This window comes from Hippopotamus amphibius, chromosome 11 (genome assembly GCF_030028045.1).
Source record: "Hippopotamus amphibius kiboko isolate mHipAmp2 chromosome 11, mHipAmp2.hap2, whole genome shotgun sequence".
Taxonomy (NCBI): domain Eukaryota; kingdom Metazoa; phylum Chordata; class Mammalia; order Artiodactyla; family Hippopotamidae; genus Hippopotamus; species Hippopotamus amphibius.
The window spans coordinates 1,065,643-1,077,915 of record NC_080196.1 but is presented as its reverse complement, the minus strand read 5'-3'; the positions used below and the strand labels follow the sequence as shown (position 1 = coordinate 1,077,915).

General features: G+C 56.9%; 1 protein-coding gene across 3 annotated transcripts in view; it reads left to right on the top strand.

Moving 5' to 3' along the window:
* GMDS (GDP-mannose 4,6-dehydratase) overlaps positions 1-12,273 on the top strand; it is a 454,717-nt gene that overhangs the window by 395,234 nt on the left and 47,210 nt on the right. For 2 of the 3 annotated variants that reach the window (XM_057698405.1, XM_057698407.1), the window contains exon 9: positions 7,002-7,098. The exons of the other annotated variant lie outside the window; for it this stretch is intronic. In XM_057698405.1, the coding sequence (XP_057554388.1) occupies positions 7,002-7,098 (97 nt within the window). The remainder of the gene's footprint in view (positions 1-7,001; positions 7,099-12,273) is intronic. 3 annotated transcript variants of the gene reach the window in all.

Genomic DNA, 12,273 nt, shown 5'->3' with positions numbered 1-12,273 from the left:
CCTTCATGGGTGTCTGCGTAGGGACTGGCACCTCCCCACCAGCTTCCGCTCACCACTGAGACGGAATCTCTCCCCCACCCACCACCGGGAAATCCAAGTCCTGCTCTCATTTTATACTTGTGAACTTCTGAGATACTCGGAGTTTTAACCCATTAAAGAAGCACAGACTATAAGGGCCTGCAGGGATGCGAACGGTAACGGGAGCGGCAGGCTTTTGAATGAGCAGGCGGCATCGCACCGAGGACAGAGCGGAGGCTCCGTGAGTGTGCTCTCTGCACATTTTCCTTTTTCTCCTGGAGCCAAACTCACCTAAGAGAATCAAGACATTTCCTTGCCCTTGAGAAGTGCAGGCTCTAATTAGGTGATGATAAGAGCTCATTGTTTACAGACACGTACAGGTGGATGATGGCACGGTGCACGTTTATCACATCGGTTCTGAAATAACAGCCCCGGATCAGGACTGGAGTGATGTCACCGAGAAGCCGGAGTTAAGCGGGCCTTTGGCCAAAGTGGGCGCCATGGCCGGGAGTCCAGGGGGGCAGAGCCTCCCAGGCGTGTGGAAAGGCATGAGGACAGGTGTCAGTAACCTGGCTGCGGGCGGTGGGCAGGCGGAAGACTGGGCTGGACCAGCCCGGCCACCTTGGGCACAGCGGGAGACGCACACACCTGCTGCCCACCCATCCGCCGGGGCTCAGCTTAGAGACCCCCCTGTGGCCTCCGCCCTGCCTCGGCCGTCCCGCCACGTGCCCACCTGGTCCTCTCACAGCCCCGCCTGCCTTCCGCCACCATCCGTACGCCACCCCACGTGGCCGCCGGGCTGGGAGCCCGCGAAGGACGGAGACCCACGTCCTCAGCGCCCGGCTGAGCCCAGCGCCTGGCACTTTCAGGCACCTGTGAGGATCTGGGGGGGAGCGGGCCGATGAGAGAGGAGCTGGGGCCAGAGGGGAGGTGCAGGCAGCGGGCCGCCCGGAACCGCACCGGGGCTCAGAGTGGGGGCTCTGCTCGCGACCGTAGCGCCTCCCCACCGCCGGCCCGCCGTCAGGCCACCCGAGAGTCCGCTTCCTCCCGTGAAGCACGAGAAACTCCACCCGCGTTCTTTGGGGATGGCTAGGACACCCCAGCTGAGTTAAAATAAATGCAAAGGAAGCAGGCAGGTAGGAGCCCTGTAAAGACAGTGCAGGGACGCAGAGGCGCACCTGGAAGCCGCGTCGCCGCACAGCTGAGGGCGGCGGTCTCTGGCCTTTCACTAATCTCTTGAGCCACTCTCATCAGGCTCGAGCCCACGAGGCACGGTCCGCTGAGGGAATCGCACCCCTCGGACTTCCTGCGGATAAAGCCTGGGAGAGGACCGTGTGAAAGGAGAGCGTCCCTACTCAGTCGTTTCCCGTGACGCTGGTGAGAAAGAAGACAGCGGAGGCGATACTGACCAGTCGACCGCTCTTGCTGCGGGTCTTGCTGGGCGGTGGCCGCACGATGCCGTGTCCTCGTAAGGGCACACGGGCTGCTGGCTCAGCCGCGGGGGAAGGATCCCTCCCCGTGTGGCCTCCTGCGGCCCGCTCAGCCCCCGGGACCCCTTCCCAGAGGAATCGCACCCCGTCGCCCCCTTCTGTCCCCACCCTTCTCTCCATCCGGTGTCCGCGGCTCCACGTCCGGGGGGCCGGGGGGAGGAGGCGGGAGGCTGGGTGGGCACCTGGCGGGTCATGCGGCCTCGCGGGCCCGCCCACTGCTGGTGAAGCTCACGTTCACACTGATGTTCTCCGTCGTCGTTGTTTGTTCCCAGTTACTCCAGCGCGCGCTGTAGAGGCTGACCGTCCGCAGGAGGTGCCCCGCCCCGGCCACCAACGCCCTGCACCCCCGTCTCGCAGCCGGTCCTCCCCGCCGCTGGCCCTCCACCCGACACAGCAGACGCGTGCTTTCCTGCGCGGCTGCCTCGCTGGGGTCACCTCAGGCCCGCGTCGGCTGTGCTCCGTGGGTGTCGGCCGTCTCTTCCTGGGAGTCCTGTCCCCGTACCGTCGGCTCACCCCTGTGGCCTTCGCCTCCACGTGACTCAGTAACGCGCTCTCATAGCTGGTCCTCGAGGTGCCCCTCGAGGCTGCCCTCCTGCCGCCTCATTGCAGACGAGGCCCTTGTGCCCGTGTGCCCCCCGCCCCGCTCTCCCAGAGCCGGCCTCCCGCGTTAGTTCCCGCGTCAGGACCGGCCCCCGGGGGCACTCCCGGAAACAGCCCTGCCTTCTCCCTTTCTGAGCCGGGGGCACCTGCTCCACGAAGACCTCACGGTCGTCCTCCTCCGTTCGCTTCCTCTTCTGTCCGTGCGTCCCTCACGTCCCCTCGCGCTGCCCTGGAGGTGTTCAGGCCGGTGCCTCCCCCTCAGGAGCAGCCCCTCCAGAACCTTCTGAGCTGATGCCACCTGGACGGGTGGACGGCTGGCATCCCCCTTCTCCGACATCTTCTTAAAATTCTATGGTTTGGTGAAGCAGAACCTTAATTAGTTTCCTGAGAAGGGTGCCTGGGAAGCAAGTCTTTCTCACCCAAGCGTGTCTGAAACATCTCTGTGCTGCCCACAGACCAGTCAGGTGGCCAGCGTTCGTTCCTTGGCTGGAAATCATTTCCCTTCGGAACGCTGAAGGCGCTGCTCCGTTGCCGTGACTTTGCGTGTTACGTGGGCGCCCAGGGGCCCCTCTGCCTCCCGGCCCCGCGGGCCTCGGGGACCTCCCCCCTGCCCCCGCCGGATGGGCCCCTAGTGCCGTCCAGGGTCTGGTGCTCCGCGGGGCCCTCGCCGTCTGGAAACGCGTGTTTTTCTCTCTGATCCATTTTCTTCGTTTATTTTAAGAAAATTATTTTCTTTACTCTCTTTCTGGAAATCCCGTTACACTGACCTCTTGAGGCCGTTCTCTGATCTCCTTATCTTCCTTTTTCACCTCTACATCGTTTTGCTCTACTTTCTGGGAAATTTCCTCAATTCTGTCTTCAAAATCTGGTCCTGAATTCTTCATTTCTGAATTTTTTTCAATTTCCAATTTTTTTCCAAGTTGTCCTTTTTCATACAGGATCTTATTTTTGTTTCTTTGGTATCTTTCCTCATCTCTCTGAAGACATGAGAGGTGCATGAGGTTTGTTGTTGTTTTGTTCCATTTTTAATTATCTTCCCTGTTTGTTCTGTTTCCTCCAAGTTGCTATTTTTCGATGTGTCTGTTGTGATTTCTGTCTTGGTATGCGTGGCTTTCCTCACGTGTGTCTGGATATCCTTGGTTTTCTGCTCACGTTTTAAAAATGGGGCCTGAGAGGCCGATTGGGGTTTTTGAGGACATGGAGCCTGGGGGCTCCCGGCTGCCCTGGGGGCTCTGCAGGGCCGTGAGCAGGAGCATCTGAGCCCAGAGCAGAGTCCCCGGGCTCCTCCCTGGCAGGACACCAGCCTGGCCCCAGCACCCCCGGGGGGCCCGCTGCCGCCCCCGCGTGTGTTTCCCGGGGGCTCCGCTCAGCCCTGAGCTCCAGCTCCCGGGACGCGGGTCCTCTCGTCTCCCGCCTTGTCCGCCCTGGTCGGTGTATCGGTTCTGCAGGCGGCCTGGGGGAGGGGCAGAAGTGTGCGCAACCCCATCCCCGTCCAGGCCCGCGGCCTCTCCCGGGGCGCCTCACGCCCTTCGCCAGTAACTCCTAGCTGCGGGCCACCCCTGTGCCCGTGTCTGCGCCCTGCTCGGGGCGCAGCCTGACGTGCTCCCCGCGCATCCCTCACGTCCCCGATGGCTCCGGCTGCTCCCATCGCTTTGCCTGCTCCTTGGACGGATGCGTGACGAGGAGGTTTTAACAGCCCCTCGTCTTGCCACGGTGTGCTCGGTTCTTCGGTGCTTCTGTTGCTATTTGATGCTTATTAGGGGCCAAGAATTTGCTTTGCACAAGATCCCTGCTCAGTGAGCTGTTGATCTAAATCCGCGGGTCGTAACACCTGTTAATTAGCTGAATCCCCTACCCACCCCCTCCCCCGTCAGGCCACGGTCATGTCGCGAACATTGCAGCTCTGCTTTGAGTCATAACCGTTCCTGTTAGGACAGGTTGGCTCTTACTTTTCACTGGCCAACGTCAGTGTTCCGTGTGTTGTGGTCACTGAATGCTCTCTGGCCCTTGGCGGAGGCTTTGCTTCCTGCCCTCTTGCAGACCTCATGCGACTTAGCAGGTGGCTTCCGCCACCTCTGTTCTGCTCTGAGCCCTTCGTCTGGTGACAGTCGGCTGCTCGGTGCAGACGTGCTCATCGTGGGGGGGGGGGGGGGGGCGCCACGCCCTGAGAGGTGGCCGTGGCCGTGGCCGTGGCCGCGTGTGCAGGCGGGCGGCCCGTCCTGCAGGTGCCTGCGTGGCCTCAACGCACGTCTAACGTGCAGGGCCTTCCCCGTCTTCTCCCACGTGGGCTGCTGTTACAAATGCCCGTGTTGGCCCGAGACTGCACAGCCGCCCCAGAGAGTCCACAGCCATCAGGGAAGGTCACGCCGAGCCAGCTGTCAGCCTGCTGGTGTGGACCAGAACCGGCGCTTTCCTGGGGCTCTGGGGTGAGGATGTGTCAGTACCTCTTCCCCTAAAGCAGCGGGGCAGCTGCTCTCTGCAGGCCAGACCCCAGCCGAGGTCTGTTTGTTACTGTCCTCGGAGGATGATTTTACTGTGTTAAAGGGTAGTTAAAAAAACACAAAGATGGTGATGAGAACGAGAAGACGCAGGGAGAGAACGAGCCTTATGTGGTGGCCATGCCGGAAACGGTCCGTTTCTGGCGCTTTTACAGAAACAGTTTGCCAGCCCCTGGTCTGGAGACACAGCCGGCTTTGCCGAGTCCCACACGCCACCCCGGTCAGGGGACGCCTTTCCCGAGGCCCCGTCGACTTTACTTTGTGTGTGTGCATGTGTGGTTTCAGAAGGATTCACTGTAAACAGATGGGTTTGAATCACTGTTTCTCCAGCTTATGGCTTCTATTCGGATTCACCACCACGAAGGGCGGTGTCACATGTGTCTGTGTCCCCATGTCAGCCTGACCTCTCGCATATTACACGCCGAGCCACACCTGGGAGAAACAGCACACGTGCTGCGGATCCCTCAGGCTCCGCGGAGATGCCGTCAGGAAGGCTTGTTCTGAGCTTGTTTCTCTCTGCGAGTGTGAAATGTGAACAAAAATAAAACTAAAGCGCGCTCAGGAGAAACAAATATGCTTCACTCACTATTGATGAACGTGTCACCACAGAGAGGTTCCACTAAAACAACTAACTTTGGAAGTAGATAGGCGAACTGTGAACGTGATGCTGGCCGAGGTCTGGTCTTCACCCACCCGAGGTCACCGGGCTCAGCAGCCCTGCAGCCTTTCCCTTCCACAGCACGTTCAGGCAGCACACTCTAAAGCATCCACCCACCCTGTCCAGGTGACTGTTCCAAACACAGCTCTGATCCTGCTAAATAAGTCTAGGCAAGGGTGAGAAATTAAACCAAATAAGTAAATTATCAGACACCCTTTTTTGAGCCATTAATGTGTCATGGAAAATGGCAGTTGTACATATTTTCTTGTTCAGTATATTATGCTGTAATTCTCTCTGTGTTGTGGGATGTTTTTCTTATTTGCCTGTAGCCTGCTGGCAAGTGTGGCATACCCATAAACGATGACATGTTATCAGAGAGTGAACGGAGGAGAGAACATTCGAGGGGCTGTGTCCAGAACACAAGCACGTCAACATCAAATGTCCGTCTTCGGTGGCCCCTGTGATTCACACAGTCAAGTAACCAGCGTAACGCTCTGTTCTTTGATTGGAGCCTCGATCAAATGGGGCTGAATCGCCCGTTACAGGTCTCATCGCCAGCTGCGAAAGCAGACTGGCTCTGCGGATAAGCATTGGAGTCAAACATTTCTTTGTAACTTCTTTTCTTTCTTTGCCGAAAAGTTCCATTTATAGAAATAGTTCAAGTTATGAGTACTTTTTGCTCTTTGGATTTGAGTTTGTAGAAATCCAGAGGTCAGCGTTAAGCCAGTGGCTTCATTTCTGTGAAAGTGAGAACACAAAACGGAGCATCCACAGTCGAATTGTCGACTGTGGATGTTTAAGGAAGAAGACTTGAGTCCAAATAGCATCGTAGCGGAGTCCGAGGAGGAAGAGATGTTGAACGACTCTCTTTTTTTTTTTTTTTTGAGGGTACAATTTGATATTTTTTTCTTGTTAGTAATGTACATACGGCAATCCCAATCTCCCAATTCATTCTCCACCCCCGCCCACGTCCCCCCTTGGTGTCCATATGTTTGTTCTCTACATCTGTGTCTCTGTTTCTGCCTTGCAAACCGGTTGATCTGTACCATTTTTCTAGATTCCACGTATGTATGTTACTATACGATATTTGATTTTCTCTTTCTGACTCACTTCACTCTGTATGACAGTCTCTAGGTGAAGGACCCTCCTTTAACAGGAAGTGAACTGATTCGTTCTGTGCTTTTTGGAGGTTTAATAATCTGGGGTTTATCAGTGGGGCGGACTGCTGCCTGGGGGCAGCAAGGGGACTTGTGTGTAATAAAGGGGTGAAATGAAATGTTAATTAGGGTTTGAAACTTATTCCAAAGTGGAATGCATTCAGTTTACAATAAATACTCCTAAAACTACAAAAAAAAAAAAAAAAAATAAGGGAAAGACAGAAGAGATGAATAAATTCATAATAACCGACTTTATCAAGAATGATCTAAAGTACAGCATCTTTGAAATCCCTGAACGTTAGCCAATTCCTTATTCTGGCTAATCTGTTCATTTCTGAGGTCTCACTTTTGCATGTATCGTGATTTTCTTTAAAAAAGAAGGGGAAACGCCCTGCCCTTTTGACACAGACCTGGAAAGCCTTTAGAATCTCTGTTGCCCTCATAACCGGTAAAGCCCGGCCTGCGCGTGCCGAGTCAACGCGCTGCTGTGCTCCTGCAGGGAGAAGCCCGGCCGCCCGGCAGCCTGGCCGGAGGCTCCCAAGCAGTCAGGGGCTGATTATGTCTTTACTCTCCTTTCCAGGTGGGAAGGAAAGAATGAAAATGAAGTGGGCAGGTGTAAGGAGACCGGCAAAGTGCACGTAACCGTGGATCTCAAGTACTACCGACCGACGGAGGTGGTAAGAGGCTCGGCCCCGCCGGCGGGAACACGCTGGCTGGACGGCGCTGCAGCCACCTCCCCGCTCTGCCTGGGGCGCTCTGTCGTCCTTCCGCGCGTTCCCCAAGCCAGAGCCCAGGGAACGGGACTGGGGTGTTCTTCTCTCCACAAGATGCACCGCCGTGTGAAGGAAGACAGGGTAACGCACACCCAGGGAAAGAGCGGGTTTCAGAAATGGAGGCTCAGATCAGAGGCAGGTCCCCTCAAGGAAGCGGCCTGCCTGGTGCTGAGCCTGCGGCCTGCGGGACGTCCGCCTCCAAGGGCCCCCGTGACCTGCAGGGCCTGGGGGTCCCGGTGCACACGCGCACATACACTCACGCACTCACACACACACGCACACGCTCACACACTCACGTGCGCACAAACAAACCTGAGCTGTGTAAGGCCCCGTGCACTTTTTAAGTCTCAGCTCAAGTGCTGTCCTGGTGGTGACTCCTTTTCCGGCCAGTATACTTTTTCCTTTGTTCTGTTGATACATTGTGTGCTGTACATAACTATATCACACCTATTATAATTATTATACTCATTTGTTTACATGTTTTTCTCCGAAGAGTTTCCCCAAACTATGAACTCTTCGAGGAGAAGGACATTTTTGCTCTCTTAGGTGATGAACTCGGGGTGGATAAGTGTTGCTGACAGGTGGATGGGTGGGTGAACGTGTGAATTCCTGAGTACGGAAGTCCCTGGGTGACACATGGCCTGGAGGTGGTTAGCGCAGAACGTCCTCCTTTCCTAGATGTGTAAGAGCGTCTAGCTTGGTGTCGTCACTTACATGTGGGCCACCTTCGCTATGGCGACAAAACTCAGCGTCTTAAAGGCACCTAAGGCGACAGAAGCAGCACCTCCCGAGAGGCGTGTTCGGACGCGGCGGCTCCAGGGCGCGTGTGTGTGCAGTGAAGATGGAATCCCGGGGCCTGTTTACGTGCGTTTTGAACCAAATTCCTGTCTGTTGTACCCCTTCCCGGGGTCCAGACAGCCCCAGTGCAGAAAGATTGAAAGTGAACATGTCACCACCAGTAATCACCCTTCAGACGGTCCTGTTCCAAACAAAAGAAAGCGCTGTTTCATGCACTCGTGACACAGGAGGGAGCGGGAGGGAGAGGAGGCCACCGGCCGCGGAGCCCCGTGGTCCCGGCCGGGCGGGGCGGGCTGTGACGCACGGGGACGCGGCTGCCCTGCGCCGGGGGGCGGGGTGCCCCGCAGTGGACGCGCTGTCCCCGGGGGCGGGAGGCCAGCGCAGCCCTGCGGACACAGCGAGCGGCCCGGCCCTGCGGCCCCCAGCAGCCCGGAGATGGGCCGGGCGCTCGTGCTTCTGCCCGGAGGCGGGCGGCGCGGTGGCTGTGCTCAGCGGGGAAGAGCGGCCCCTCAGAGCGGAGCGCGGGCGGGGCGGACCCTCAGCCCCCATCACGGCTTCAGCGCGGCCCTTCTCGTTCCCGGCGCTGGGGCTCGTGGCGAACGGCTCGTCTGTCGCCCTTCCTCGGGCGCCGTGCGGGGCTGGGGAGGGCACGGCACGAAAGAGACGGGGACCCTTGGGCTCTCGAAGTCCCTGTGGCCCCTCTTTCCTGCCGAGGCTCCGCGTCCGTCCTCTTGTTGGGCGCACGTCATCGTCACCGCTGTCCTGCAGCTCTGTCTGCACGCGCCGTGTCTCCCTGTGTCGCCCCCGCCCGCCCACCCCCTTACTGCCCGGGCTTGGATTTGGAATACACCTCATCTTTCTAAGCCTCGAGGCTGCAGGAATCTTGTCCGGTGCGCTCAGCTCCGGGCCCTGTCGGGAAGCCTGCTTGTGTGGTGAGGCTAAACGTTTCACCTCATTCCTCAGCACAGCCGGTTTCCCAGAACTCGGACGGGCTGGACAGCCTTACGCAGAGTTGCCTGGGCGACCGCTCTGCTCCAGGTGAAAGGGGATGAGGGCTGGAGGCTGCCCGCGAGCTGGCCCTCGGGTCCAGGCCGCACGCCTCACGCCCGGGGGGGCGCTGGCATGAGGCCGGAGAAGCACGCCACGTGGGGGGACAGGGAATTCTCCGAGTCCAGCGGTGTCCTCCCCTCCCCTGTGGTCAAGTCCATCTTCCAAGTACCGCAGGCTCCCTCTCATCCTTCCTAGGATTCTAGCGGAGCTTGTTCTCCTGAGCAGCTTTCATCCTGTTGTCAGCTCCTAGGACACCAGAGACAAACGCAAGAACCAGATCTTCTTGGAGGCCAGTGGGTCCAGAATGATTGAAAGAAAAAAAAAGTGCCATAGAGAAAATTTGGGGTGGGAGCGGAGAGCAGTAAGGACGTAGCAGGTCTCAGGACGGCCGTCCCCTGAAGCCAGGCTGAGGCGGGTGAAGATTTATGTTGTTTCACGAATAAGATTCAGACCGACGCAGACTGTTTACGCAGTGCAGGCCAGCTCTGACCCCAAAGAGGCCACCAGTGATTCTGGACGCAGCAGACCTCCCAGCCGGTGACTTTCCCTCCTTGATTTTGCCACAAAATCTTTGCCCTCGGTCCTGCTCCAACATGAAAGTCCTGGAAGTTTTAGTGGTGCGCTTAGGACTCTGGTGTCCAGGCGAGCTGAGCGGAGGCCCTCCCTGGACACCTCTGGGCTTCCCTTGAATGTTTAGGAGTTTTGCTTCTGTGGGGAGCTTGATCCTGGAAATTAGACTTTACGTTTGCCGTTGCCCCGAATCCCAGCGTTGGTGATACGATGTGAATTCTTGGGTCCTGTGCCTCTTACAACGCCATCTCCTCTGGCGTCTTCCCTGCGTGTGCACGGACGCAGAGCCCTGGCGTTACGCGTCCGTGTGCGGGGAAGAGGCAGGGTTGGGCCTGAGTTCAAAAACTGTCCATTACCAGATGTGTGACCTCAGGCGTGTGACTTCTCAGTGCCTCTGTTTGGCTGTCTTTAAAAATGGGATCCATAGTTGAACTTCTTTCAAAAAATTGTTGGAGAATAAACAGTCGGTTCTACAAAGTGCTCGTTAGGATGGTGTCTGGCACACAGTGAAATACCCGGGACTGATGCTGTCACTGCTAGTCATGCGTTCAGCGGGCGTTTACCAAACCCTGCGCTAGACCCTCAGAATCCAGCGTGGACCAGGCAGGCACATCCCGCCCTCGTGGGGAGTGCAGGTAGAGAGGACGCGGTCGGTTACTCACGTGCCTTTTGAAAAGCAGAAGGACATCACTGGTGAAGTGTACCTGTTAACCACTAAAAAGTCAGTGACATGGTATGATCAGAGCTTCTAGCGAACACGAATACGTACTTTGATCTTTTTTTATTCTTTTTTACCTTGAGTTTTATCCTTTCTGGCCCTCTCTCTGAGGATGGAATTATCATGTAAACATGAGAAAATTGACATCGACCCAGTTCTTAATTTAAAATAAGAGCAAAGATGTCTTCTTTTCGTTTGAGAATTTTTAACTTGGAAAATTCGCAGCGGTTAGATTAAGAAGTGTTCGTCCTCGCCGTCCCCGCGGTCCCGTGGCTAGGACTCCGCGCTCCCGCTGCGGGGGCCCGGGTTCCACCCCTGGACGGGGACCTAAGGTCCCGCACGCCAGCCGCCGCTGAGCCTGCACGCCGCAGCTGCGGAGCCGGCCGTCAAAGGACCGCTCACCCTAATGTGCCGCATTTTTAATCACACCAAACGTTCAGTTCACTTAAAAAAAAAAAAAAAACTAAGATGTTGCATTTTTTCTGCGGAGTGTTTTAGGAAAGGGCAGGGGAAACACATTCACGGACCAAGTGGAATCACCTGCTGTCCACGAACGCTGTCTTGACGTCAGCCCTACGGCGCGACGCGGCTGTGTCTCCCCTGGCCGTGTTGCCGTCAGCCCTCGCTTCTCTTGCTGCTGTATCTCTAAGGTCCTCAGCTGTCGCTGGTTGTTGCTTTCTTTCCTTAGATACTTTGTGTTTGTTCCCATTCTTTACGGATATTAGAAAAAAAAATCCGGAGTTAAAATCTAGCGCTGGGAGAGCAGTAACCTCAAAGAAGGCCAGCAAACTCGTTAAAACAGCACCTTCGTCCCGTAAGAACGCGTGGCCTGTTTCTAATCAAATTACCACGTGCTTGTCGCGCTGTCCCCTCTGCAGACTTTTCCTAATATTTTTCCGTAAGTGATGTGACGTTAAACGGCCCGTGATGGCCTGTTCTGTCGCGCAGCCCTGTTTAGAATGATGCTGGGTGACACGTTCCAGACCTCAGGAGTCTCACCTGTCATCAGAGGACTTGTACAGATACCCACCCGCTGGAGCTTCGCCCAGAACCATCCCTGGCACTGGGGGTCTTCACACGGTCCCTGCTTCCCCCGTAGCGTTCTCACCGCCCTCCGTACGTCCCCGCCCTGAGCAGGACACTGGACCTCCCCACGGCTCCCCCTTCCCAGCTGTGCGAGCAGCACCCTTCCCTCCCCGTCCTGGTCCCTCCGACCTCCAGGGCTCTAATCCCACCCCTCCACCCCTGCCTTCCTGTGTTCCTGGTCCGACGAAGGTGGGGGCCGGGGGGAGAGGATGCAGACCAGGCAGGTGCAGGGCGAGCCCCGCCCTCTGCTCCGGGGCCCGGAGGAGAGGCCGGGCTCCTTGTTCTGTAAGCGTCAACGTGCAGGCCCAGTGCCGTCGGCCCTTGTGACTGCCCGAGCGGTCGCGGTGCTTCCTCCTTTGTAACCATCCTCTGGACGTCTCACTGCCCGTGTTTTATGAATAGTTTACGTCTCTAAGTCACTGTTTATGTGCTGTGAGCTCCCTCTTAGGCTCCTCATGCGACTCTTTATATCCGTCCTTAATCGCGCTGGCCTTTCCTGCCCTTTTCTTTCCTAGTTTCATTCTCTCCAGCCGAGTCTCAGCTAGTCCGTGGTGCAGTCTCCCTCCTTCACAGGACCCCGTGCAGAACCCTCAGGGCGGGTGACATTCCTCCCAAAGCCTGTGCTCTTCCCTCGGCTCCCGTCCCCTCAAGAGCTTTCACGTCTAATGAAAAAGGAATCGTGTCCCGACCGTAATGCCCCGACTTCCTCCTGTTTTTCCTTGAAAGGTTAGGATCAGATCCAGTTTAGAATGATGCCATTAAAGACTCAAAAGTCTGGGTGAATACACGTGATGATGTACCTTCCCGTATATTAAAAGATGGTCTTTGTGTGCATCCAGAAATCTCCCTGGCATCCT